Source organism: Bos javanicus, chromosome 3 (assembly GCF_032452875.1).
Source record: "Bos javanicus breed banteng chromosome 3, ARS-OSU_banteng_1.0, whole genome shotgun sequence".
Lineage (NCBI taxonomy): Eukaryota > Metazoa > Chordata > Mammalia > Artiodactyla > Bovidae > Bos > Bos javanicus.
In genome coordinates, this window is record NC_083870.1 from 100,823,346 (window position 1) to 100,849,066 (window position 25,721).

A 25,721-nucleotide genomic window follows, 5' to 3' on the forward strand; every position below is an offset into this window, starting at 1 on the left:
AAAAACTCGGTTTCCCGACAAGCTTCACGGTGGGGGGGGGCACTGTGACTGCGCGTGTTGCTTCCAGGGAAACGTAGTTCGGTAGCCTCCATCGCCGGTTGTCTCCAATAGAGGCGAACTCAATTTCCCAAGTGGCGCCGCAGAGGCCAGTCCGAAGTCGGGCTTTCCCCGCCTACCGTAAGGTTTGAACTGGGCGGTTTCAGTGGTCACTGGCACAGTTTCAGTGTTATGGTGCCAGAGTTGTGAGTCTGGGGACGTCTAAACCAAGATTCAGCATCTTCAATTCCCAATTGATATCCGTTTATCAGGGCATCCCGCTTTTCCCCTAATTTCGCAAGGAAGCCGCTCCCCCGACTAGTCCCAGAAACGCAGTTTTGGTCTGACTATTGCTTCCTTACCTTTAGTATTGCATCCCCCCACTCACCTCTTTAGAGCTTATGTTGTGGTCTTCCCTGGGCTGTGTCTTTGGTGTCCACAGTGTGGGGAGCAAGGGCACAAGACGCCAGGGAGCCAGACCCTTGCTGCAGTCTATGAGTAGGAGCCTGAGCTGGTCTGAGCAGCTCGACGCGCTTCTCAATGCTACGGACCGAAATGTGAACAGGATTAAGGTGAGGGGGCTCCTGAGTCCCCTACTCCCTTGTTTAGGGGATGTGAGTTAATAGATTGCAAAACAGAACTCATTGACCTGTGCATTTGTTTCTTTTGTAGCAGCGGCTGTATCCACTTGGAGTCTCTACCGGGGGTAAATATTGTCCCTCAGCCTTTCTTTCCAGTGTTATCCACTGTTCCTTCTAAATTCCAACTTTTCTTTTCCTGAAGAAACATCTGTTCCCCCCTCCGCCTAAGGGGCTTTCCACTTGTCCCTTCCTTTTTCTCTCAGCAGGAGACCTGGCTGGGACTTGGATTTCCCCTCGTGACTTGCCTACTGAGTCAGGAATCCAAGCTCAAAAGGCTTGGGCTCTAGAGGCTCCCGTATTTCCAGAGAGGCTAAACTGGGCTGAGGCCCACAGTGCATCTTCTCTCAGGGATGAAGTTACTATTCTTCGATCCCAGGCTCAGGTGAGGCATGGTGTGTATATTTGGGGTTTGTGTGAGTGTGTAACTGATGAGGTTACCGGTGATTGGGGAGCTCATGGGGTTTTTCTGCCTGGGTAGGTGACTGAAGCACTACGGCAGGCTGTCCAGGGCCTGCTGGAAGAGCGAGAGCAGCAGAAGTACCAGATCTCTGCCCTGGAAGGTATCTGATCATTCTTTTCTTCATATACACAGCCTCAAATGTGTGTGCACATTTTGTGGCTCTTCTATTGTCTGTGCACTTGTGTCTTGATTTGCAAGTGGAGTCTGTAGGCTCATGTGTGATGTTCTTAGGGGGCTGATCCCCTACTTGTCTCACTGTAGCATCACTAAGGTTGCTGCAGGGGGGCCCAGAGCAAAGGGTCCTTCTCCTGGAGCAACATCTGGAAGAGATGAGAAGGGAACTGCAGGGCCTTCAAAGCCAGGTGCAGGAACAGGCCCAAGCCCAAATACAGACAGGACCACAGAAGTGCAGTGCCACCAGTGGCCTTCACGAAGAGCTTCAGAATGAGTAAGTGATGGGCAAAACCTTGTCTTCTTCAGCCCTGAACTCCTGGTACTCTGGTAGCCTCCTCTGGGCTTGTTAATTGGTTTTAGAATGACACTGCTATTATCCCTCGCAACTGCTGTGCGAGGAGTCACAGATTCTTCGGGAGGAACTAAAGTTGCTATGGGACCAGCTGAGTGAGTAAAAGATTGAGGGTGCGTATGAATTCACCTCTTCCCTTTTCTGAAAAGCCTTCTTGCTTTCCTTATAAATGACCATACCTTTGATAGCTTGAGCTACCCAGAAACCTGGCCAAGTATTTTGTCTTTTCTCATATGGTGTGAGTGTGCATCTCCAGTCAGCTTGGAAACTGCCCAGTAGCTGGACCAGAATGTATTTGTCCGTTTTCAGTGCCAGGCTGGGTGCAAGGCAGGGAAGGGGAAGGAAGGAAGTTGGAGACGTTCCCTCACATTTTCTCTCATCTGCAGGCCAGCATCAGGAGCTGCTGCTGAAACAGATAACTGAGAGGCGGCAAGCTCAGGCCTGCAGCTGGAAGGTAGGACCAGGATTGGACCTATCTGTTCATCTCTCCCTTTGGAGGCCCCTTCCTTTCTCTATCTATCCTGTTTTGCAGACAGGCCAGGATACTCTCTCCTACTCCTATCTCTTTCCATCTCTTCCTTGTACTGACTCCACCTCCCTCCAAAGCTCTTCTTCCCAAGCCCTCTGCTAAAGGACATGAGAAACTATCTTTGTCCCCATGAGGGCTCCAAGCGGGCTCAAGAGGCTAATCATGGGGAGGCGGGTGCTCCTCCTGGAGAGGTAGAGGTTTGGTCCTACCTGGCCCTATGGTATGGCAGATGTTGGATCAGCTGCAAAGTGGCCAGGATGGCAAAGGTCACAACCTGGAGGCTGTCAGAACAGAGGTCCAGGATGCCTGGCAGGAGCATGACCTCCTCAGGTCAGGGGGTGTGGGTGCTTATGGCTGTGGAAGGGATTTGGCTCACAGAGGCCAGGCATTGGGGACCAAAGTTCAGCTATCTCAGATTTGACATGAGCTGGTAGGGAAGGTATGGTAGGGGGTTATAGCCCATATGGGCAGTACTGCACATTTTCTTTACTTGACACAGTGTCTCTGAGGTATCTCTGTATTTAGAGGATAAAGAGGGAAGAGACTGGAATCCTAGCCTCAGGAAGGAGGACAGGTCAGGTCTGTGCTGGGAGGGCCCCCTTGACCCACTGTCACCATGTCTACCTCTGATTCTTCCCCCTTTGCAGGACTTCTGTTCATGTCCTCCAATCTAAGCAGCCCACCTTCGCCATGTCGCTTTCTTTATCTACCTCTGAAGTCAGGCTTCTGGACAGTAACAGTAGCAGGGAACTTTTAAGGAAGCTAGGTGAGGGTAAGGCAGGAGGCTGAATCTGAGTGGTGCCTGGATGCCAGCTGCCTAATTGTTTGACACTGGATAGAATGGGGTCTCTGCCTCTTTCTTTGGAAATCTATCAACCTCTGTTGCTCCTTATCCCATCAGGCCTGTATGTCCCTCCCCAACAGGGCCCAAGTCTAGGTCCGTGTGTACCACAGTGCTTGCTGGTGATTCGTTCTTTTTCCCCTTTCTCTCCTCATAGATCTCCAGAGGCATACCCTTTCGAACCCGGAGCCCAGCAGCTTTCAGCTCCAGGCCCAGAGCCTTGAGCAAGAGGATGTATTCTTTAAGGGCCCCAGGATACTCCTAAGTGACCTGTAAGGACTTGTAATATAGTAGGATGAAGTCTTCTTTCCTCATCTTCCCCTCCAAGGTCCTGTTTCTGAGTTGCCTGCCGCTCCGCTCTTGATCTAGTTGGTGTTTGCCCTCCCTACTGAGGCTTGTCACTGCCTGTCCATCCCTGTCTACCAATTGCAATAAAATGGTTTAACCCTCCCTGAGATGACACCACCCTTATGCAGAAAGTGAAGAGGAACTAAAGAGCCTCTTGATGAAAGTGAAAGCGGAGAGTGAAAAAGTTGGCTTAAAGCTCAACATTCAGAAAACTAAGATCATGGCATCTGGTCCCATCACTTCATGGGAAATAGATGGGGAAACAGTGTCAGACTTTATTTTTTGGGCTCCAAGATCACTGCAGATGGTGATTGCAGCCATGAAATTAAAAGACGCTTACTCCTTGGAAGGAAAGTTATGACTAGCCTGCTGCTGCTGCTAAGTCGCTTCAGTCGTGTCCGACTCTGTGCGACGCCATAGATGGCAGCCCACCAGGCTCCCCCATCCCTGGGATTCTCCAGGCAAGAACACTGGAGTGGGTTGCCATTTCCTTCTCCAATGCATGGAAGTGAAAAGTGAAAGTGAAGTCGCTCAGTCATGCCTAACTCTTAGCGACCCCATGGACTGCAGCCTACCAGGCTCCTCTGTCCATGGGATTTTCCAGGCAAGAAAATGTAGTGGGGTGCCATTGCCTTCTCCGATGACCAGCCTAGATAGCATATTAAAAAGCAGAGACATTACTTTGCCAACAAACGTCCGTCTAGTCCAGGCTCTGGTTTTTCCAGTGGTCATGTATGGATGTGAGAGTTGGAGTGTGAAGAAAGCTGAGCGCCGAAGAATTGATGCTTTTGAACTGTAGTGTTGGAGAAGACTCTTGAGAGTCCCTTGGACTGCAAGGAGATCCAACCAGTCCATCCTAAAGGAGATCAGTCCTGGGTGTTCATTGGAAGGACTGATGCTGAAGCTGAAACTCCAATACTTGGGCCACCTCATGTGAAGAGTTGACTCATTTGGCTCATTGGAAAAGACTCTGATGCTGGGAGGGATTGGGGGCAGGAGGAGAAGGGGGCGACAGAGGATGAGATGGCTGGATGGCATCACCGACTCGATGGACATGAGTTTGAGTGAACTCCGGGAGTTGGTGATGGACAGGGAGGCCTGGTGTGCTGCAATTCATGGGGTTGCAGAGTCATACACCACTGAGCGACTGAACTCATGTGTTTGTGAATCAGCACCCACATGGGATACGCTCAGCTGTACCTTTTCTTCCTCCTGTTACTTGACTGCTTCCTGCCACCTCTCTCTCTGAAATCCAAGTTCATGGGCATTTATGACTGTATCTTCTGAGTACAGACCCTGTGCTCAGTGGAAACTGGAAGGAGATGGAAGCTCCCAGTCTGGTGGGTAGAATGAGGTAGGCCAGTGCTTGGGGCAGTACTGCTGTGGGGATGCAGAGGAGGACAAGACATTCTGGTGGGCCCTTGACCTGGGCAATAGAAGGAGTCCTCTTTTTTTTTTTTTTTTTTTCAGCTTCTGCCTCTTGAGGCTGTCTCTCTGGCCCCTTTATATCTCTTCATCCTTAGCAGCTCAGGCTGTGATTCTGTAGCAGTCTCCTCTTTGGTTGGTCTTTCAGCCTCAACCTCTAATCCAGTGGCTTTCAGGATTTTTTGACTGGGACCTCTAGTAAGAAATAGTTTACATTGTATTGTAGCCTAGTAAATATACATGTCTGTATTTATTAACCAAAACAAATTTTATGATTCAGTACTTACTAGGAGTTAGACACTCTGATATTTCCTGTTATATTAAAAAATGCTTTTTAGCTATTGGTTCTGATCCTTCCTCCACTTGGATGCTTTCTGGAAAGGATGTCTTCCTAGGCAGGTAAGGGAAGCTTTACTTTTTCCTTACCTGGGCTTTGTATTCTGGACAGTGCATTCCAAGATTTCCCTAGAAGTAGTAGCATCTCACTGAGGTCTCATGAAGTCTCTTCCTCTCCTAAACATAGCCAAAATAATGTTATTTATCCACTAAGTGGATTTTTCTTCTTTGTTAAACTTTTTTGTAACTTATAGTTTATTTTTTATTGAAGGATAATTGCTTTACAGAATTGTGGTGTTTTCTGTCAAACCTCAACATGAATCAGCCATAAGTATACATATATCCCCTCCCTTTTGAACTTCCCTCCCATCTCCCTCTGCATCCCACCCCTCTAGGTTGATGCAGAGCCCCTGTTTGAGTTTTCTTAGCCATATAGCAAATTCCTGTTGGCTTTACTATGGTAATATAAGTTTCCATGTTACTCTTTCCATACAGCCCACCCTCTCCTCCCCTCTCCCCAAGTCTGTTCTCTATGTCTGTTTCTCCATTTGTGCCCTGTAAATAAATGTTTCAGTACCATTTTTCTAGATTCCGTATATATGCATTAGAATATGATATTTATCTTTCTGACTTACTTCGCTCTGTATAATAGGTTCTAGGTTCATCCACCTCATTAGAATTGACTCAAAGGTATTCCTTTGTTTAAATTAATTTTAATGGAGTATAGTTGCTTAACACAAATGGATGATGGTTCTTGAACTTAATGCATACCAGTCCTGGTATGTATTTGTCCTGAGCTAAGATGTGCAGTGGACTCCCAGCTCTTAGCTCAATCTAGCTGGGAAGAGGAGACAGTTACCTGAAATAAAAGCACAATAAAAGGCTGGGGGTGAGTAGGGCAGAAACGGATGCTGAAACTGAAGTTCCAATACTTTGGCCACCAGATGTGAAGAGCCAACTCATTGGAAAAGACCCTGATGCTGGGAAAAACTGAGGGCAGGAGAAGAGGGCGACAAAGGATGAGCTGTTTGGATGGTATCCCTGACTCAGTGGACATGTGTCTGAGCAAACTCCAGGTGATAGTGAAGGACAGGGAAGCCTGGTGTGCTGCAGTCCATGGCGTTGCAGAGTCAGACAAGACTTAGCTACTGAACAACAACAAAAGTGTGCAGTGGACTCCCAGCTCTTAGCTCAATCTAGCTAGGAAGAGGAGACAGTTATCTCAAATAAAAGCATAATAAAAGGCTGGGGTGAGGAGGGCAGGAACTATTTCCTGTTATGGGGTACATTCAAGGCCCCGACTTAACTAGCAGACAAGTCATGAAGAGTGGGCCTCTGACACCTGAATAGCTATAAGGCAGTCCTCAGGGTTTCTTTCCCTTCAGCATTAGGGAGATTGATGAGAGTGGAATGACAAAGATCAGACCTGGGTCAAATATAACCTGTTCAAACAACCCCCAAAACTTCCCATCAAGGCTCATCTTCCTACTGAAGCAGGTCAAGGAAACCCTGTGTTTTACATCTTTGACTGGGGAGGTGATACATCTGGCATAATGATATTATTTAATCTACTTGCTACCAGTACTCTGCTTATTTATCAACTCTTTTGCATCAACGTCTGTGGAAGACGGGTTTGCAAGGGTGCCAGGGCTCCAATAACAATGTGGAACAATGGTATTTGAACTGTCACCAGGTGGCAGCACATGATTTGCTGCCAGAAGAATGATACAGAAAAGGCTTTTGGCCAAGGAAATGGCCAATGTTGATCTCTTTTCTCCCTTTAGAGATCCTGTGAGCTATCTATCTTTCTATAACAGTGTCCTGTTAAGGTTACTCTCCTGCTAAAAAACCTTCGATAATTCTCACAGCATAAAAAAGAAAGGACAAGTCTGGCACTTAAACTGAACTCACATTTAACCTTAGTTGTGGGATGTGGGATCTAGTTCTCTGATCAGGGATTGAACCCAGGCCCCCTGCATTATGAGTTGTGGAATCTTAGCCACTGGACCACGAGGGAAGTCCCCTTTCTTAAACATTGCCACCAAGAATGCACACAATCCACTTATTCAAATTCCACTCATCTGTCAAGACCCAGCAGGAGGCAAGCCTAAAGATGTCGGAAAAGAGGTCTCCAACCCTAGGGAGCATTGATGCAAGAAGGTCCATACTCCTTTGTTTCTTTACCTGCTTTTTTTTTTCCCATGGAAGCTCTAATCCTATTCCAGTCTGCTCAGGCATGAGATTATGACTGCCTGAGGTCCAGGCATAGGGAAAACAAGAGGAAATATGTACCTGTTGAACAGCTGAACAAATTCTATTTTTTGCCCTGTTTTCAAGCCAGCAATGGCACCCCACTCCAGTGCTCTTGCCTGGAGAATCCCATGGACGGAGGAGCCTGGTGGGCTGCAGTCCAATGGGGTCACTAGGAGTCGGACACGACTGAGCGACTTCACTTTCACTTTTCACTTCCATGCATTGGAGAAGGAAATGGCAACCCACTCCAGTGTTCTTGCCTGGAGAATTCCAGGGACGGGGGAGCCTGGTGGGCTGCCATCTATGGGGTCGCACAGAGTCGGACACGACTGTAGCGACTTAGCAGCAGCAGCAGCAGCAGCAAGGGTTCCCTTCTCCAAGAAGCCCTCACCAAATCGAATCTCTTGGTTTAGATGAGTTACTCGCTCAGCATTTCTATTAATTGCTCTTATTATCTCAGGTCGCTAATAATTCACATCAGTTTTCTCCCCATACTATACTAAGATCCTGTCGGACTCTGCGTTCATACAGCTTTTGCCTACTCAGACAGTTCTTACTCAGCTGTTTCTTCTCCAACCCAAAAGCCGCGCCAGTCGAGTCCATTTTCTGTTGGCTTTATCAATTACCAAGAGCTTATATGTTTGGCATTTTGATTGGCCCATTTTATGTTTACTGTCCCGCCCTCTGAGAGGCTCCTGGACTTGGGTTTCCCCCAGGTGTATTCCCTCCCTCCTCCTTGGTTCCGCCTTTTCCACACACTGCCTCTTCTGTTTTTACCTCTACTTTCTTCCTATTGGCTCCCTTAGTCCTCCAGAGTTGGAGCTTTGGGCTGATGATTGGCTTCTCTGAACGCCCATTGTGCCCGCCCTCATACCACGTGGTATTCCTAGCGCTAATTGGGCAATTCCACCAGCTCGTTTTTTTTCAAGGATTAACAATTGATTGGCTGTTCTGAGCGAGGGCTTGAGGTGAGGGGCGGGGCTAACTAAACCCCGCCTCCAACTCCCCTGCCCTGCGGGGCAGGCGTTTCAGTCGCTCGCGGCCAGGGAGCCTAGCGGCGCTCCCAGCTGCCTTCTTTGCTTCCCCGGCCGGATCATCCTGCTGGCCCCGCCGAACAAGCTTGGGGAGCGACCCCGACTTGGGGGTCATGGCAGTAGCCTCTTCGCCCTCCGCCGCCGCTGGCCCCGCCGAGTCGTCGGCTTCTGCGAGAGGGACCCCCACCGCCTCCGCAGGCTAAGAGCCGCTGCCGCCTCCGAGCAGTGAGGGGTACTATGCTCCCTCTTTGCCTCCGCCTCCCCTTCCCGCCTGCTCAGGCACCCCTCTCGCTGCTCAGTCCCGCCTCAGGTAACGCCAAGAGAGCGCGTGGGGCACGAACCCAGGGCACCCGGCCCGCGCGCGCTGCTGCTACCCGCCTGGGCTCCGGAGCATTGGTGCTCGGGTGTTTTAGCACTGGCAGAAGTCAATCGCTTCCCGGAGGCCCTTCTCTCAGCGGCTAGGGAAACTCCTCGACCCCTTCCCCTACTCTTTTCACTTCCCTCAGGGTCCCGGGACAGCTCCCCCTCTCTCCCCTCCCCCCGCGCCTTCTCTCTGCCCTCTTCAGAGGCCCGGAACCCGTGAGAAGTTCGTTCATAAGTGGGACCTGGTCCCCGACTCCTCTCAGGCACTTTTCCCACTTTAGAGACTCAGGACCCTTTCGTTTCCTCGGAGAACTCCTGTGTCTGAGACCTTAAGCTTCACCCTGTCGGCTCTGACGGAGATCTGTACTGTCAAACTTTTCTCAGACATAATCTTCCCTCATCCATTTCTACCCTCAAAAGATACTTTCTTCCTCTCAGGCACTACTAGCTCCTTTTCAGTCCTCCCCTGTCATCCCTCTTATCCCAATCTCTCCTTTTCCCTCCTTTGCCTTTTATCCTTCACTTTGAACTATCTGGACTAAGCCAGTATTCAGATTTAGCTAGAAGTGAAACCGGGTTTGTCGAATTTAAAAATAAAAACCTGTCAGTTTATCCCTCTGGGCAGGGTGAGGAACCTTGCTAAATAATTTGGACTTTATTCCGTAGGTATGGGGAGCTTTTAAAGCTTTTGTAAGCAGGAGTTTGGTATGGTTGATTACCTCTGGTGAAAATATGGAGGAAGAATTCAAAGTGAAGACTTGGAGGCAGACAGCCTAGGTAGTTTGGAAAGTAATGTGCTAATCCAGGTCAGAGGAGAGTGAAGAGAATGGCATGCAATTCCATGTGCTCCCAAAACAAAGTGGAGAGAATTAGTGGGAGATTTCTAACCTGACTGATGGGATGGATTGGTAATATTAATTGAAATAGAGAATAAAGGAGCAGTTATGAGGGAAGGTAATGAATTTGGTTTTGGACAAGTTTAGTTTGAAGTGTTTTTCAGATATTATTGTGGAAATTTGGGTCTGAAAGTTGGAAGAAAGTCTGGAACTGGATACATATATTTGAGGGTCAACTAAGAATATATGCAGGGTATTTGAAGCCTTAGTATGGGATGGTAATGCTGAAAGAAGAGATGAAAAGGGCTGTGGACCAGGAAGAATATCATTGTAGGGTAGTAGACACTGAGAAAGAGAGGTTAAAAGAATGGGACAAGAACTAGAACAGAGTGGCATTATGATAGAAGCCAAAGGAAGAAAGGATCTCAGGAAGGGAGAGGGTAACTATCAGTGTATGATACCAGTATAGTGAGAATTAGGAAGAAACCACTGAATTTAGTAATTAGGAGATCACTTGTTTTCTTTGAAAGACACTTTAGATAGCTTGATGGTGGGAATGATGGATGGCAGTAATCAGATCATGATGGATTGAGGAACAAATGTGGAACAGTGAATAAAATTCCTTGTTCAGCAACTGTGGTTGTGAAGGAAAACTGATAGTAGTGAAACACCTTTGTTGAGGTTATTCTATAGGTTACGTGTCATAAAGATGCTTTATAGATCACAACAGCCTTGTTTAGTATCAGCAGTATCCCTCTTTTATGGTTGGGAAGGCTATAGGCAAGAATTTGAAAAAAGTCTAGTTCTGAAACCTATGTTCTTTCCACTATGGCACATGTGTGTTTTTCTTAGTATGAGTGAAACAGTTTTGTAGGTTGAAGGGAAATTTTATTTATATGGGGAAATTTTAATATGTTGAGTGTTTCATTTTTTGACACCACAAGAATAGACATTAAGTGTGGACACTGATGTGGTTGGAGGGAAAGTGAGCGAGTTTAAAGGTGGTCTTATTTTCTTGATGTGCTCGGTTATCTGTGGAGAAGTCAATTATCTTTGAAGACTGAAGGAACTATGGTGAGTTTCTCTTGAGTTTTATGGCCTTGGAAATCTTGAATGGAACATGAAAGAGGGGTGGATTAAGGATTAAACAAACAAAAAATTGCTAACCACATGTAGGTCCAGTAATATTTATAATAATGGGGCCTAGCACCATGGATTTTATACTCCTTCAGCAGCCTAAGAGCAAGAGGGCAAAAAAGATGATTGGGTGGATCCAGAAGTGGAATTTACAAGAAAGAAAGATAAAATGGAGAGTAACTTTACATTGCTAATGATAGTGTGGGAGATGTGATGGACTTTGAGGGTCCAAGCTGGGGCTATAAGAAATAAAACGTTCATTGGGGCTAGTGTACTTGGAGAATAAGGAGACAATCAGAAAGGTGGTTGAAGACTAGGTTTTGTAAGAAATACAAAATGAGAAAGCTGTGAGTTCAATATAAATATAGTTTCAAGGTAAAAACTAAAAACAAGATGTAACTGTCTCAGTGCTGTTGAAGGGGAATAGAGATTATTGAACTAGTGGGAGGATAAGGGACATGACATATTATGTCACCAATATGGATGTCGTAGTTGCTCACTATGAAGCAGGAAATGGAACAGATGAGATGCTGGGTCCTATATGTGGGGCTGCTCATAATTAAGGGACCCAAAATTGAGTTGGACACTCCTTGTCACTTGTTCAAAAGCAGTACTAGGTGGTACAAGTACTTGTGTGCTTGTGAGTGAATTAATGTTGAGATCCTCAGATACTTGCTTGATACACTGGATGTATGATGTATTCTCTCATACAGATATATATATATATTTGGGATGGTGGTCTCAAACAGTCTTTTGTAATTTAAAATATTTTAGGTCTGGCCTGCTGCAGTCCATGGGGTCGAAAAGAATCGGACACGACTGAGCAACTGAACTCAGGCCTGTTTAGTTCTGTTTAAAAGTGTATATGTTGAGAAGCTAGGCTAGACTCTCCAACCCATTATCCCCAATAACATTTTGTACTTATGTTATTTATAAAAACAAAGTTACACATTTTCATATTTATATGTACTCATCCTCTGGCTTATTTAGAGTAGAAAGCTGACTTGCTTTAATGATTCTCTTTCCATGTGAAAATTTTTACGAGTATAATTCCTGTGTCATACATTTCATTTTTCTGCAAAATGAATGTTGTATTGGAATTTGAAACCTATGATAAGGGCTTTTATGAGAATTTCATCTTCCAGGAAATGAAGCCCAATTATTGCATTGAATAGTGTAGGTGATGGTGAATATTTTAGACTCACATTGTTATATATATTTTCCAAGTCATCATATGGAGATGACTTCAGTGTGGTCACACTGGTGTTACTTTTATTGAGGGAGTGGTTGTTTCAGAGAAAAACTTACTTGTGATAATTTTTATTTTATTTATTTTTATAAAAAAAAACTTCATCATCATTATTATTATTTTATGGCCACACCATGTAGCATATGGGATTTTAGTTCCCTCTGCAGTGGAAATGCAGAGTCCTAATCACTGGACCACCAGGGAAGTCTCACTTGTGACTATTTTTTTAATGTTTGGTGGCACTGGGTCTTTTTTACGTTTGTGGGGGCTTTCTCTAGTTGCTGCGATTGGAGGCTACTCTTCTTTTGGTGCTCGGACTCACTGCAGTGGCTTCTCATGTGGTGGATCACAGACACGAGGCGCACAGACTTCAGTGGTTGTAGTGCATGGACTTAGTTCCTAGACCTGGGACTGAACCTGTGCCCCTGCGTTGGCTAGCAGATTCTCATCTACTGTACCACCAGGGGAGTCCTGTGGTGATTTTTAAATCTTACATTCTTGAAAATTTCAGAAAGACAGTGTGACAAAATTGTAATCCATCCTGTTATGATTAACTATATGCTTGTAGGCAAAGTTCTTATGCTCTGAGCTTTTTTTTAAAAATTAATTTTTGAAAAGGTAATACATTCAAATAGTTAGTTGCCCATTTATATATTTTATGTAAGCAGCAAAAATCTCACTCCTATTCCTAGTCCTCCCATGCTCCCTTCCTGACTGCTTTTACTAGTTTCTTTACATTTTTTGAGACTTTCTTTAAGCAAATGCTTACAAATATGAATATGTAATCTAATTTTTTCTACTTTTCATGCAGAAGTTAGTCCATGGTCCCCACTGTTCTGCACCTTCAAACTGTTACCCCCAAACTACTTTTTCACTTAATATATCTTAGAGATCTTTCCAGTTCAGTACATAGTTTCTGCTTTTTTAATTTTTAAAATTTAATTTATTTTTACGGTTTTTGCTCTTACCCTTTGTTTATTTTTTGGCCACATCTCGCACCTTGCAGGATCTCAGTTCCTCAACCAGGGATTGAACCTGGGACATGGCAGTGAAAGCCCAGATTCCTAACCACTAGGTCATTGGGGAACTCCTGCTTTTTTAAAAAAAATTTTTTTTGCATCATATTCATTGAATGGATGTATTATAATTTATTTCCAGTCAAATAAATTAGTTCCTTATTGTGTTGCTTCTAGTCTTGTGATATTATAAGTAGTTCTATGATGGAGACTGTTGAACATATGCATGCCATCTTACATGTGTGTAAGGCCATTTGTGGGATAACTTTGTAGAAAGTGGGATTTCTAAGTTAAACGATGTATGCATTTATAACTATGAAATATATCGCTGAATTGCTTTCCTTTGCTGCTGCTCCAAAATGTACGTTGCCTGTTCACTCACCAACATTAACTGTATCACAGTTACATGGTGCTTTCTGTGTTCCAGATACTAAGTGCTCTATATACATTACTTCATTTTATCTTAATAACCTCCTTTGGGTTAGGTACAATTATTATCTCCATTTTTCAGAAGAATACTTAATGAGTAGAAAATTTAAATGCCTTGCCCAAATCACACAGCTACTGTGGCAGAAACTCAAGCTAAGTACTCTGGCTCTAGGATCAGTGTTAGCAGTATTATGTTTTGCTGTTATCAGACTTGAATTTTTGCCAGTCTGATAGAGAAAAATGATAGCTCAGAGTAGTTTTAAGTTTTAAAATATTATGTTATTAAGATCAAGGATTTTTTTTATATTGTTTGATCACTCATATTTCCATTTCTGTAAACTGTGTGTCTAAATTCTTTACCTATTTTTCTTTTGAGTCATAGATCTCTTTCCTACTGTTCTGTAAGTCTCTTTCTCTTGATTTATAATATATGTGTATTTATATATGTATATGGGCTTGCCTGGTAGCTCAGACAGTAAAGAATCTGCCTACAATGCGGGAGACCTCGGTTTGATTCCTGGATCGGGAAATTCCCTGGAGAAGGAAATGGCTACCCACGCCAGTATTCTTGCCTGGAGGATTCCATGGACAGAGGCTACAGTCCATGGGGTCCGAAGAGTCGGACATGACTGAGCGACTAACACTATGTGTACTATGTACTGTGTATCATATATATGTATGATAAGATGATAAAATACATGTTTTTTTTGTCTGAAGTATTGCAGATATTTTCCCATTTTGACTGTTGTCTTCTGACTTCTTTTATTCCCATGCAGAACTTTTAGATTTTTATGTAGACAAACTTATCAGTCCTTTCTTTTATGACTTTTGATTTTGAGTTATAGTTAGAAAGACCTTCTTCATCTCAACCCTTAGTTTTTTAATCTGTCCAATGGGAATAAGAAAACAGAATTGTTGTAAAGGTCAAAGTGCTTAGTGAACTGCAAACCGTAAATCATTATACAGATGAAATATGGTGTTTGTTGTCTTCTGAACAAATTGTATGGAGGATGTCACCTCTTCTGCATTGAATGGAATGTGCTTAGTCGCTCAGTCATGTCTGATTCTTTGCACCCTTTTGGACTATAGCCCGTCAGGCTACTCTGTCTATGGGATTTTCAGGCAAGAATACTGGAATGGGTTACCATTTCCTCCTCCAATTAGATGGAATAGGATGACAATTTTTTTTTTTTTCTGCAGTGTGGGAAACTAGGATGGTATTGATCTTGTGGTCAGTGTTTTTCTTGGACAGTTTGCATGGTATTTTTTTTTTTTCAAAAGTAGGCACTGTGGAAATCATGAAGTATTTTTGCACACTTAATCTTGTTTTTTTGTATTAGGTATAATTGGAATCTGACTAAAAGGTCTTAAAAATTGTTTTGCTTTTGCATTAGCTATGGTTCACAAATTTGCACATTATTTACTTTGGGTATTATATTTTTACTGATTGGTAGGAATTTGTAATTTGGGAGGACCTTTCACTTTGTATGTGTGTGAGATTATAAAACTAATGCATGTTTGTTAAGAAGGAATTGGGAAATAGAGATGATTTTAAATTATTTATATCTTCCCCAAATTCAAAGACTCTCAGGGTTCTTTTTGTGTGTGTGTCTATATTGTCATCACTAGCTCTCTATGGCTTGGCATAGTGCCTGGCCCTTAAGGTGCTAAATAAATATTTGTTGACTGAATGAATGGATGGATAAATATGTTTTTACATAGAAGGTATGGAAGTTCAATGACATAATTATTTATTTTAGTTTATTCCTGCTGTAAATTTTTATTCATACAGTAATATTAAAATTTTTATGCCATACTCATTTGGAGGTGAGTAAGTTCAAGTCTAATTCTTCATGGAGCTCATAGTCCAGTGAAAGGGATAGATAAGCAGCCATTAAAATACTGTATGATAACTGTTATAACAGAGCTTTGTGCAAGGCATTATCAAAACACAGCAGAGATTGAAGAGTCAGAGAACACTTCCCATATGAGATGATCCCCAGAGAGCGTAGAAGAGGTCAAGAAAAACACGCCAGAGGGAAGGAATATTCCTTCTAGGCACTGAAGTATGACTAGGGCACTTTAAGTAGTTCCCTATGTTTGTAGCAGATTGTGTCTGTGGGTAAAGAAATACAAATAGATGAGGCTGGAGATGTGGCCAGGGGCCAAATAACAAAGAGCCGTTGTGTCACACATGAAAAATTCTCAGATTTATTCATTTTGGAGAGTAAATTGGGAGAGGTGTGAGAATGAAGTTAGGAAGACCAAGAAGATGTTGAATACAACAGCTGGAATGAGGTGAACATCATTTAAGCTGAGTTAGGAGGGGAAAGCTACACTTGAACGAAGGGTTAAGTCTGGGGTATAACAATTAGGCCAGTTTTAGTAGAGCAAAGTCTTTGAATGCCGAGCTAAGAAATTTTATATGCAATAGATGTCATTGAATTTTTTTAACCATTATAAATGTTGAATTTTTTAAATTGTCATGTGTTGTGTGAACTGTTACAGGTTGCAGTTTGCTTCCTTCTCAGTTCAGTTCAGTTCAGTTGCTCAGTCATGTCTGACTCTTTGCCACCCCATGAACCACAGCACGCCAGGCCTCCCTGTCCATCACCAACTCCTGGAGTCCACCCAAACTCATGTCCATTGAGTCTGTGATGCTATCCAACCATCTCATCCTCTGTCATCCCCTTCTCCTCCTGCCCTCAATCTTTCCCAGCATCAGAGTCTTTTCAAATGAGTCAGCTCTTTGCATCAGGTGGCCAAAGTATTAGAGTTTCATCTTCAACATCAGTCCCTCCAATGAACACCCAGGACTGATCTCCTTTAGGATGGACTGGTTGGATCTCCTTGCAGTCCAAGGGACTTTCAAGAGTCTTCTCCAACACCACAGTTCAAAAGCGTCAATTCTTCTGTGCTCAGCTTTCTTTATAGTCCAACTCTCACATCCATACATGACCATTGGAAAAACGATAACCTTGACTAGACGGACCTTTGTTGGCAAAGTAATGTCTCTGCTTTTGAATATGCTGTCTAGTTTGGTCATAATTTTCCTTCCAAGGAGTAAGTGTCTTTTAATTTCATGGCTACAATCACCATCTGCAGTGATTTTGGAGCCTTCCCCCACTGTTTCCCCATCTATTTGCCATGAAGTGATGAGACTGGATCCCATGATCTTAGTTTTCTGAATGTTGAGCTTTAAGCCAACTTTTTCACTCTCCTCTTTCACTTTCATCAAGAGGCTCTTTAGTTCTTCTTCACTTTCTGCCATAAGGGTGGTGTCATCTGCATATCTGAGGTTATTGATATTTCTCCTGGCAGTCTTGATTCCAGCTTGTGCTTCTTCCAGCCCAGCATTTCCCATGATGTACTCTGCATGGAAGTTAAATAAGCGGGGTGACAATATACAGCCTTGACGTACTCTTTTCCTATTTGGAACCAGTCTGTTGTTCCATGTCCAGTTCTAACTGTTGCTTCCTGACCTGCATACAGATTTCTCAAAAGGCAGGTCAGGTAGGTGGTCTGGTATTCCCATCTCTTTCAGAATTTTCCACAGTTTATTGTGATCCACACAGTCAAAGGCTTTGGCATAGTCAATAAAGCAGAAATAGATGCTTTTCTGGAACTCTCTTGATTTTTCGATGATCCAACGAATGTTGGCAGTTTGATCTCTGGTTCCTCTGTCTTTTCTAAATCCAGCTTGAACATCTGGAAGTTCACAATTCACGTATTGTTGAAGCCTGGCTTGAAGAATTTTGAGCATTACTTTACTAGCGTGTGAGATGAGTGCAATTGTGCGGTAGTTTGAGCATTCTTTGGCATTGCCTTTCTTTGGGATTGGAATGAAAACTGACCTTTGCCAGTCCTGTGGCCACTGCTGAGTTTTCCAAATTTGCTGACATATTGAGTGCAGCACTTTCACAGCATCATGTTTTAGGATTTGAAATAGCTTAACTGGAATTCCTTCACCTCCACTAGCTTTGTTTGTAGTGATGCTTCCTAAGGCCCACTTGACTTCACATTCCAGAATGTCTGGCTCTAGGTGGGTGATCACACCATCGTGATTATCTGGGTCGTGAAGATCTTTTTTGTACAGTTCTTCTGTGTATTCTTGCCACCTCTTCTTAATATCTTCTGCTTCTGTTAGGTCCATACCATTTCTGTCCTTTATTGAGCGAATCTTTGCATGAAGTGTTCCCTTGGTATCTCTAATTTTCTTGAAGAGATCTCTAGTCTTTCCCATTCTGTTGTTTTCCTCTATTTCTTTGCATTGATCGCTGAGGAAGGCTTTCTTATCTCTCCTTGCTATTCTTTGGAACTCTGCATTCAAATGGGTATATCTTGCCTTTTCTCCTTTGCTTTTCACTTCTCTTTTCACAGCTATTTGTTAGGACTCCTCAGATAGCCATTTTGCTTTTTTGCATTTCTTTTTCTTGGGGATGGTCTTGATTTCTGTCTCTTGTACAATGTCACGAACCTCCGTCCATAGTTCATCAGACACTCTCTATCAGATCTAGTCCCTTAAATCTATTTGTCACTTCCACTGTATAATCATAAGGGATTTGATTTAGGTCATACCTAAATGGTCTAGTGGTTTTCCCCACTTTCTTCAATGCTTCCTTCTGGCTAGTCTGAAATGATGTTGAAATCTTTTATGCCTGTGAAATAATAGAAATGTTATCAAAATCGTCTCTAAACAAATGAAATTTCAGACTGGAATATGACCCTTTATTTGGAAAGTATACACACGTGCACACACATACACACACACACACACAGACAGAGTGAAGACCCATGAAAATAGGCATTGTTTGCAAATACCTTTTGTTAATAGTTATCCAGTGGTTAGGACTGCTTTTTCACTACAGGGCACTCTGTTTGATCTTTGGTGGGGGAAGCTGCTTGGCATGGTCAAAAAAACCCTCCCAAAACAAACCAAAAAAACCCTGCAAAAGCCCTCTTAAAGCTCCTTAATTACATTAAATAATACATTTTTATTTTTGAAGTGGAATATTTTTCCTGAATTTAAATCAGAAAGAAATATTTTAAGGAAGCAAATCCCTATCAGAAAGTAGAAGAAATGCCAGGTAGTGTGCTGTCGTTGGGCTTCCCAGGTGGCTCAGTGGGTGAAGAATCTGCCTGCAGTGCAGGAGATGCAGGTTTGATCCCTGGTTGGGAAGAGCCCCTGGACGAGGGCATGGCCCCCCACTCCAGTGTTCTTGTCTGCAGAATCTCATGGATAGAGAAGCCTGGTGGGTTGCAGAGTCAAACACGACTGAAGCAACTGAGCATGCATGCGTGCGTGCTGTGGTTAATACGAACTTAACTGAATTACTACATCTTTTATATTTTTATTTCTGTACACTCATAATTGAATGTTTTCAGAGACTCAGGTTCATTATACATTGACTGTGAAATTATTTGCATTTTGCTATATTTATTATCAATATAGCATTACAGATAGTTTAGAGTAAGAGTCAAGAATGAGTCATACATTTCCACCCAAAACAATATTATCACTTTGGTGTAATTCCTTTTTTTCCAGTCCATAATTTTATATAATTATTGATTATTCAGTTTTTGTATTTTTGCCCTTCCCTCTTCCCATTTAACATATATCGTAAATTTCATCTCATGTCATTTAAGCTCCTGTGGTGGTAGGGATGAAAGGGTGATTTTTATTTCTAACCCCTTTTAATCTAAATTTTTAAAAGCAAAAATTAATGCAAGATAATTGTGAAAAAAAAAAAAAACTGAACAGAAATGTATTCCATACAAAAATGAGTCTTGTATAATCCTCTCCTCCACCAAGATGACAGTTTAATATATGAATGCCTCTAAATTGTTTTTTGGTTATATATTAATGTTTACTGTTTAAAAAATAAAAATAAGATTGCACTATACATTTTGTTTTGCAACATACTATGGTCACTGGACAGTGAAACTTGAACATCTCCCTATGTTAGTATATATAGAACTTATCTCATTCTTTGAATGACTATATAATACATTATTTGGATATACTACAGTTTATTTAACCACCCTATTGATGGATATTTGGATTGTCTCCAGTTTTTTTTTTTTTTTCTGTTACTGACAGCATGTAAGTTAATACATTCTTGTATATATATATTTTATGTGCTTATAGTTAAGTGTCACTTTTAATGGCTGTAAAGTATTCCCTTTAGTAGAAATGATACATTTGGGAGAGAAATAAGATGGAATAAAAAATATTTTTGGTGAATATTTTTTGACAATACTTTATATTACTAATTTTGTTTTGCCTCTTATCAGATTTTTCCTTCGACATCAACTTTGTAATGTAAACTGTAGAAGAGCCGGCCCTAACCCCAGGAACCTAACTTCCTCTTTTCTCTTGATTGCTTTTATCCCCAGTCTCTTAAATAGCCTTCTAACTCAAAAGAAGAGGTGAGTAGCCTAACTGACCTAAGTGGTCTTCTTAAATTCAAAGAGGAAAATTTATCAGGAAATTCCCTGGCAGTTCAGTGGTTAGGACTCTGTGCTCTCACTGCCAAGGGCCCTGCTTCAGTCCCTGGTGGTGAATGAAGATCCCACAAGCTGAGTGGCCAAAAAAAAACCAAAAAAGAGAACACTTATCAAAATAGAGATTATTTTGGAAATTCATACATCCTCTTAGTATTTTAGCATGTCAGCTTATTTGAATAGGATCCAATATGAGTTTATCCTGTGTCAAGCTTCATGTCCCAGCATACAAAATTTTAGATACATTTGGTGTACTTAGAAGATGAGCCTCTTGCCCGTCATGCATCGCATGTTTGTGGGGAACCTGGTGCTAAACCGTTTGTAGACGACTTCCTTCTGAGTCGGGATTTTGTGGGTAGCAGAGCAGTTCTTTCATTGTGATCTATTGAAAGTCAGTCCATGACACAAGGATTTGAAAAAAATAAAAGAAATTAAAAAAAAAAAAAGAAAATCAGAAGGAATTTCCTGGCAGTCCAGGGGTTAGAGCTCCACGCTTTCATTGCTGAGGGCCCAGGTTCAGTCCCTGGTTGGGGAACTAAAATCCCAGAAGCCAAAAAAAAAAAAAAAAAGATTGAAAACCATACTTTTTATATCCAGATTACAGTTATGGGAAATAATAGTCCTCAATTCTCTCCTAGTTAGATCATATATGTAATATCATGTACATTTTTTTGCTATTGTGTTTTAGAGGGCCTTTGATGATTTGGAGGGTAATTAAGGCTAAACTTTAAAGAAGATAACCAGGAATCTCTTGATGCCCTGTTCAATAGGAGACCTTAAAGGCTTGTGTGTATCTGCCCTGGAGAAAACTTGGTAACTGAAAAGGTATCCTAAAGAAGAAAACCAAACTTAATTTGTTATATACTCGCAGCATCCAGAACTAGGGTTAAGGTTGGGGTTGGGGAGAGAGGAAAGGGAACTCATTTTTACTGCATGCTTACTATGTGTTAGGACTTGCCTTGTGCTTCATCAGTTCAGTTCAGTTCAGTTGCTCAGTCATGTCCAACTCTGCGACCCCATGAATCGCAGCATGCCAGGCCTCCTTGTCCATCACCAACTCCCGGAGTTCACTCAAACTCACGTCCATCGAGTCAGTGATGCCATCCAGCCATCTCATCCTCTGTCGTCCCCTCTTCCTCCTGCCCCCAATCCCTCCCATCATCAGAGTCTTTTCCAATGAGTCAACTCTTCGCAAGAGGTAGCCAAAGTACTGGAGTTTCAGCTTTAGCATTATTCCTTGCAAAGAACACCCAGGGCTGATCTCCTTTAGAATGGACTGGTTGGATCTTCTTGCAGTCCAAAGGACTCTCAAGAATCTCCAACACCACAGTTCAAAAGCATCAATTCTTCGACACTCAGCTTTCTTCACAGTCCAACTCTCACATCCATACATGACCACTGGAAAAACTATAGCCTTGACTAGACAGACCTTTGTTGACAAAGTAATGTCTCTGCTTTTCAATATGGTGTCTAGGTTGGTCATAACTTTCCTTCCAAGGAGTAAGCATCTTTTAATTTCATGGCTGCAGTCAGCATCTGCAGTGATTTTGGAGCCCCCAAAAATAAAGTCTGACACTGTTTCCACTGTTTCCCCATCTTTTTGCCATGAAGTGATGGGACCAGATGCCATGATCTTTGTTTTCTGAATGTTGAGCTTTAAGCCAACTTTTTCACTCTCCTCTTTCACTTTCATCAAGAGGCTTTTTAGTTCCTCTTCACTTTCTGACATAAGGGTGGTGTCATCTGCATATCTGAGGTTATTGATATTTCTCCCAGCAATCTTGATTCCAGCTTGTGCTTCGTCCAGCCCAGCGTTTCTCATGCTTCATATATGCATTAAAAAAAATTTTATATTAGTGGCACTGGGTCTTAGCTGTGGCATGCAGGATCTTTACTTGCAGCATACAAATTCTTAGTTGCAGCATGTGGGAACTAGTTCCCTGACCAGGGACTGAACCTGTGGTCCCCTGCATCAGGAGCTTGAAGTCTTAACCACTGGACCACCAGGAAAGTCCCTTCACATATGCATTTTTAGAATTCCTTAGCATGTCCTCATTTAATTATCATAACAACTCAGTGAAGTATAGTTAATGTTTACCTTTAATTTGTAAATTAGGAGAGAAGTTAATTAATATGCCTAAGATCATTCACCTACTAAGTTAGAGTCAGAATTTTTTAAACTTGTGTCAGTTTGGTCACATGAAGGAAAGTTAGGACAAACCTAGATAGCATATTGAAAAGCAGAGATATTACTTTGCCAACAAAGGTCCGTCTAGTCCAGGCTCTGGTTTTTCCAGTTGTCATGTATGGATGTGAGAGTTGGAGTGTGAAGAAAGCTGAGCGCCGAAAAATTGATGCTTTTGAACTGTGGTGTTGGGGAAGACTCTTGAGAGTCCCTTGGACTGCAAGGAGATCCAACCAGTCCATCCTAAAAGAGATCAGTCCTGGGTGTTCATTGGAGGGACTGATGCTGAAGCTGAAACTCCAATACTTTGGCCACCTCATGCGAAGAGTTGAGAAAAGACCCTGGTGCTGAGAGGGATGGGGGCAGGAGGAGAAGGGGACAACAGAGGATGAGATGGCTGGATGGCATCACCGACTCGATGGACATGAGTTTGAGTGTACTCTGGGAGTTTGTGATGGACAGGGAGGCCTGGTGTGCTGTGATTCGTGGGGTCGCAAAGAGTTGGACACGACTGAGCAACTGAATTGAACATACACATGTTTTAAATAATATGTAATAATATGTTATTTTAGAAAAATTGTCCCCCCCCTCCCGCTGCTCTCATTTCATGAAATTTTATCTATATTTAAATGCTTTTTCAATCTCAGTATCTTTGCTATCACTGGGTCTTTTTTTAATTATCTAGCACAGTTTGCATGGTATATTTTCTGCTCTTTCCTCTTAGCTGTTTTATTTTTTAAATTAATTTTTATTAGAGTATAGTGGATTTACAATATTATGTTAATTGTTACAATGTAGTATTAGTTTCTGCTGTACATGAAAGTGAATCAGTAATACATATGCATATAATAACTCTTTTTTTAGAGTCTTTTCCCCTTTAGGGCATTATAGAATATTGAATAGAGGTCCCTGTGCTATACATTATGTTCTTTATTAGTTTCTAAGCTGTTTTAGAAAGCACATTTTTTGAATATGTATATGGTACTTTATTAGAAGTTTTATTCTAAGCAAGAAGAAGTCATTCACACAACATAAGACCATTTGGTTTTTCCATTTCTGTTGTTGGTGTTTGTGAGCTCTGTGCTTCATTCATTTGCTTGATTTGTTTTTTAATAGACAAAAAGTTTATCATCTTTTGTTTCTGAAGCCTTTTTTGTTTTTGTTATTATTATGATAAAAATATAACAAACACCCATTTACCTGTCACCTATCTTAACAATTATTAACATTTTGTAAAATTTGCTACGTCTTTTTTTTTCTGATGTATTTTAGCACAAATGTAGACATGATATTTCACTTCTATTTCTGTGTGTATCTCCAAAAATAGGTCTTATATAATCTTAATATCATTATCACACTTAAGTTAATAATAACTTTCTGATAACAGCTAATAGTAGTCCTTATTAAAAATTCCCCAGTTGTCTTTTATACCTAGTTTGTTCAAATCAAGATTCAATCAAGTATCATTGTTTTGGTTGTTAATATTCTTAATTCTCCTTCAGAGTTAGAATTTGAATATTGTGGCATGCTTTTTCTTTCTTTCTTTCTTAATATTTATTTAACTGTGCCAGGTTTTGGTTGTGGCATGTGGGATCTAGTTCCCTGACCAGGGAGCGAACCTGTGCCCCCTGCATTGGGAGCTCAGAGTCTTAACCATTAGACCACCAGGGAAGTCCCCATACTGTGCTTTTCCTCTGCTTTTCTTGGGGGGGGGGGAACTTTGTAACAATCAGAACTTTCCAGTAGTAGAACAGGCTGATGAAGGAATTAGTGAGCTCAAAGAGAGCTCACTAGTGGTAGTGTTTCAGTAGGCTGAGCTAACTCTGGCCTCTGTAGTTTCCAATCCAATGGACACTTTTCTTCATTTTGTTTGACTGGTTTGTGACTTTCGATATGTTTGTCTTTCCCACCTTTGGCCTGTGTGACATGCTTCCTTTTGGGTTTATTCTTACCTGTTGTTTCTTTTTGTCCTGTATGTGTTGATGGTCCCTTGCTATTACTACGTTGCTTCAGTCATGTCCGACTCTATGCGACCCCATAGACGACAGCCCACCAGGCTCCGCTGTCCCTGGGATTCTCCAGGCAAGAACACTGGAGTGGATTGCCATTTCCCTCTCCAATGCATGAAAGTGAAAAGTGAAAGTGAAGTCGCTCAGTCGTGTCCGACTCTTCGAGACCCCATGGACTGCAGCCCACCAGGCTCCTCTGTCCATAGGATTTTCCAGGCAAGAGTACTGGAGTAGGGTGCCATTGCCTTCTCCGATGGTCCCTTGACCTCTTATCTAATCTCAGCTAAGGAGGCAGGAAAGAGACTGGGCTTTGGAACATAGTAGCAACTCAGTAAATGGTTACCTCTGACTCATTTTTCTACTTTGGGAAACTCTTTGGAATATCCGTAGGTGCTAAGTTAATGAACATTTTCAGGTTGCTTCCATTGTCTTGGTTATTGTAAATAGTGCTGCTGTGAACACTGAGGTGCATGTATCTTTTTGAATTATAGTTTTCTCTGGATATATGCCCAGGAGTGAGATGGCAGGATCATTGGGTAGTTCTATTTTTAATTTTCTAAGGAACCTCCATACTGTTCTCCATAGTGGTTGTATCAGTTTATATTCCCACAATCAGTGTGGGAGGGTTCCCTATCTCTACAACCTCTATGCTGCTGCTGCTGCTAAGTCGCTTCAGTTGTGTCCGACTCTGTGTGACCCCACAGACGGCAGCCCACCAGGCTCCTCCGTCCCTGGGATTCTCCAGGCAAGAACGCTGGAGTGGGTTGCCATTTCCTTCTTCAGTGCATGAAAGTGAAAAGTGAAAGTGAAGTCGCTCAGTCTTGTCTGACTCTTCACGACCCCATGGACTGCAGCCTACCAGGCTCCTCCATCCATGGGAGTTTCCAGGCAAGAGCACTGGAGTGGGTTGCCATTGCCTTCTCTGCCACAACCTCTATAGCATTTGTTGTTTGCAGACTGTTTTTTGACTATGTTGCATGGCATGCCAGATCTTAGTGACCCTGACAGGGATTGAATCAGTGCCCCCTGCATTGGAAGCTCAGGGTCTTAATCATTGGACTACCAGGGAAGTCGCTATTTATAGACTTTTTGATGATGGCCATTCTGACCTGCATGAAATGGTACCTCATTGTAGTTTTGATTTGCATTTCTCTGATCATTAGTGATGTTGAGCATCTTTTCATATGCTTGTTGGCCATCTATATGTCTTCTTTAGAGAAATGTTTGTTTAGATCTTCTGCCCATTTTCTTTTTTTTGGTGAGGTGGTGGTGGTGGTATGGGGCATGTGTGATCTTCCCTGACCAGGGACTGAACCCATGCCCCTGAAAAGGAAGCATGGAGTCTTAACCACTGGACCACCAGGGAAGTTCCCTGCCCATTTTCTGATTGAGTCATTTGTTTTTCTGTTATTGAGTTATATGAGATGTTTGTATATTTTGGAAATTAAGCCCTTATTGGTTGCATTGTTTGCAAATATTTTCTCTCAGTTCATAGATTGTGTTTCTGTTTTGTTTATGACTTATTTTTGCTTTGCAAAAGCTTATAAGTTTGATTAGGTCCCAT

General features: G+C 42.4%; 2 protein-coding genes across 8 annotated transcripts in view; both read left to right on the forward strand.

Moving 5' to 3' along the window:
- The first annotated feature begins 53 nt into the window (after nt 1-53).
- On the forward strand, nt 54-5,723 carry CCDC163 (CCDC163 homolog). The gene is given in 6 exon segments (XM_061413144.1): nt 54-608; nt 656-742; nt 1,672-1,692; nt 1,695-1,758; nt 2,050-2,117; nt 3,191-5,723. Coding segments are annotated over 6 exon segments (519 nt in total). The 5' UTR covers nt 54-437; the 3' UTR covers nt 3,299-5,723.
- Nucleotides 5,724-8,394: 2,671 nt separating this feature from the next.
- The window catches only part of TESK2 (testis associated actin remodelling kinase 2), a 137,676-nt gene continuing 120,349 nt past the window's right edge, over nt 8,395-25,721 (forward strand). For 2 of the 7 annotated variants that reach the window (XM_061413111.1, XM_061413112.1), the window contains exons 1-3: nt 8,424-8,739; nt 19,754-19,888; nt 20,652-20,788. The gene's annotated coding sequence lies outside the window, so the exon portion shown is untranslated. Of the gene's footprint in view, nt 8,740-19,753; nt 19,889-20,651; nt 20,789-25,721 lie in introns of all 7 variants that reach the window. The other 5 variants (XM_061413110.1, XM_061413109.1, XM_061413115.1 and 2 more) reach the window with 5 other exon arrangements.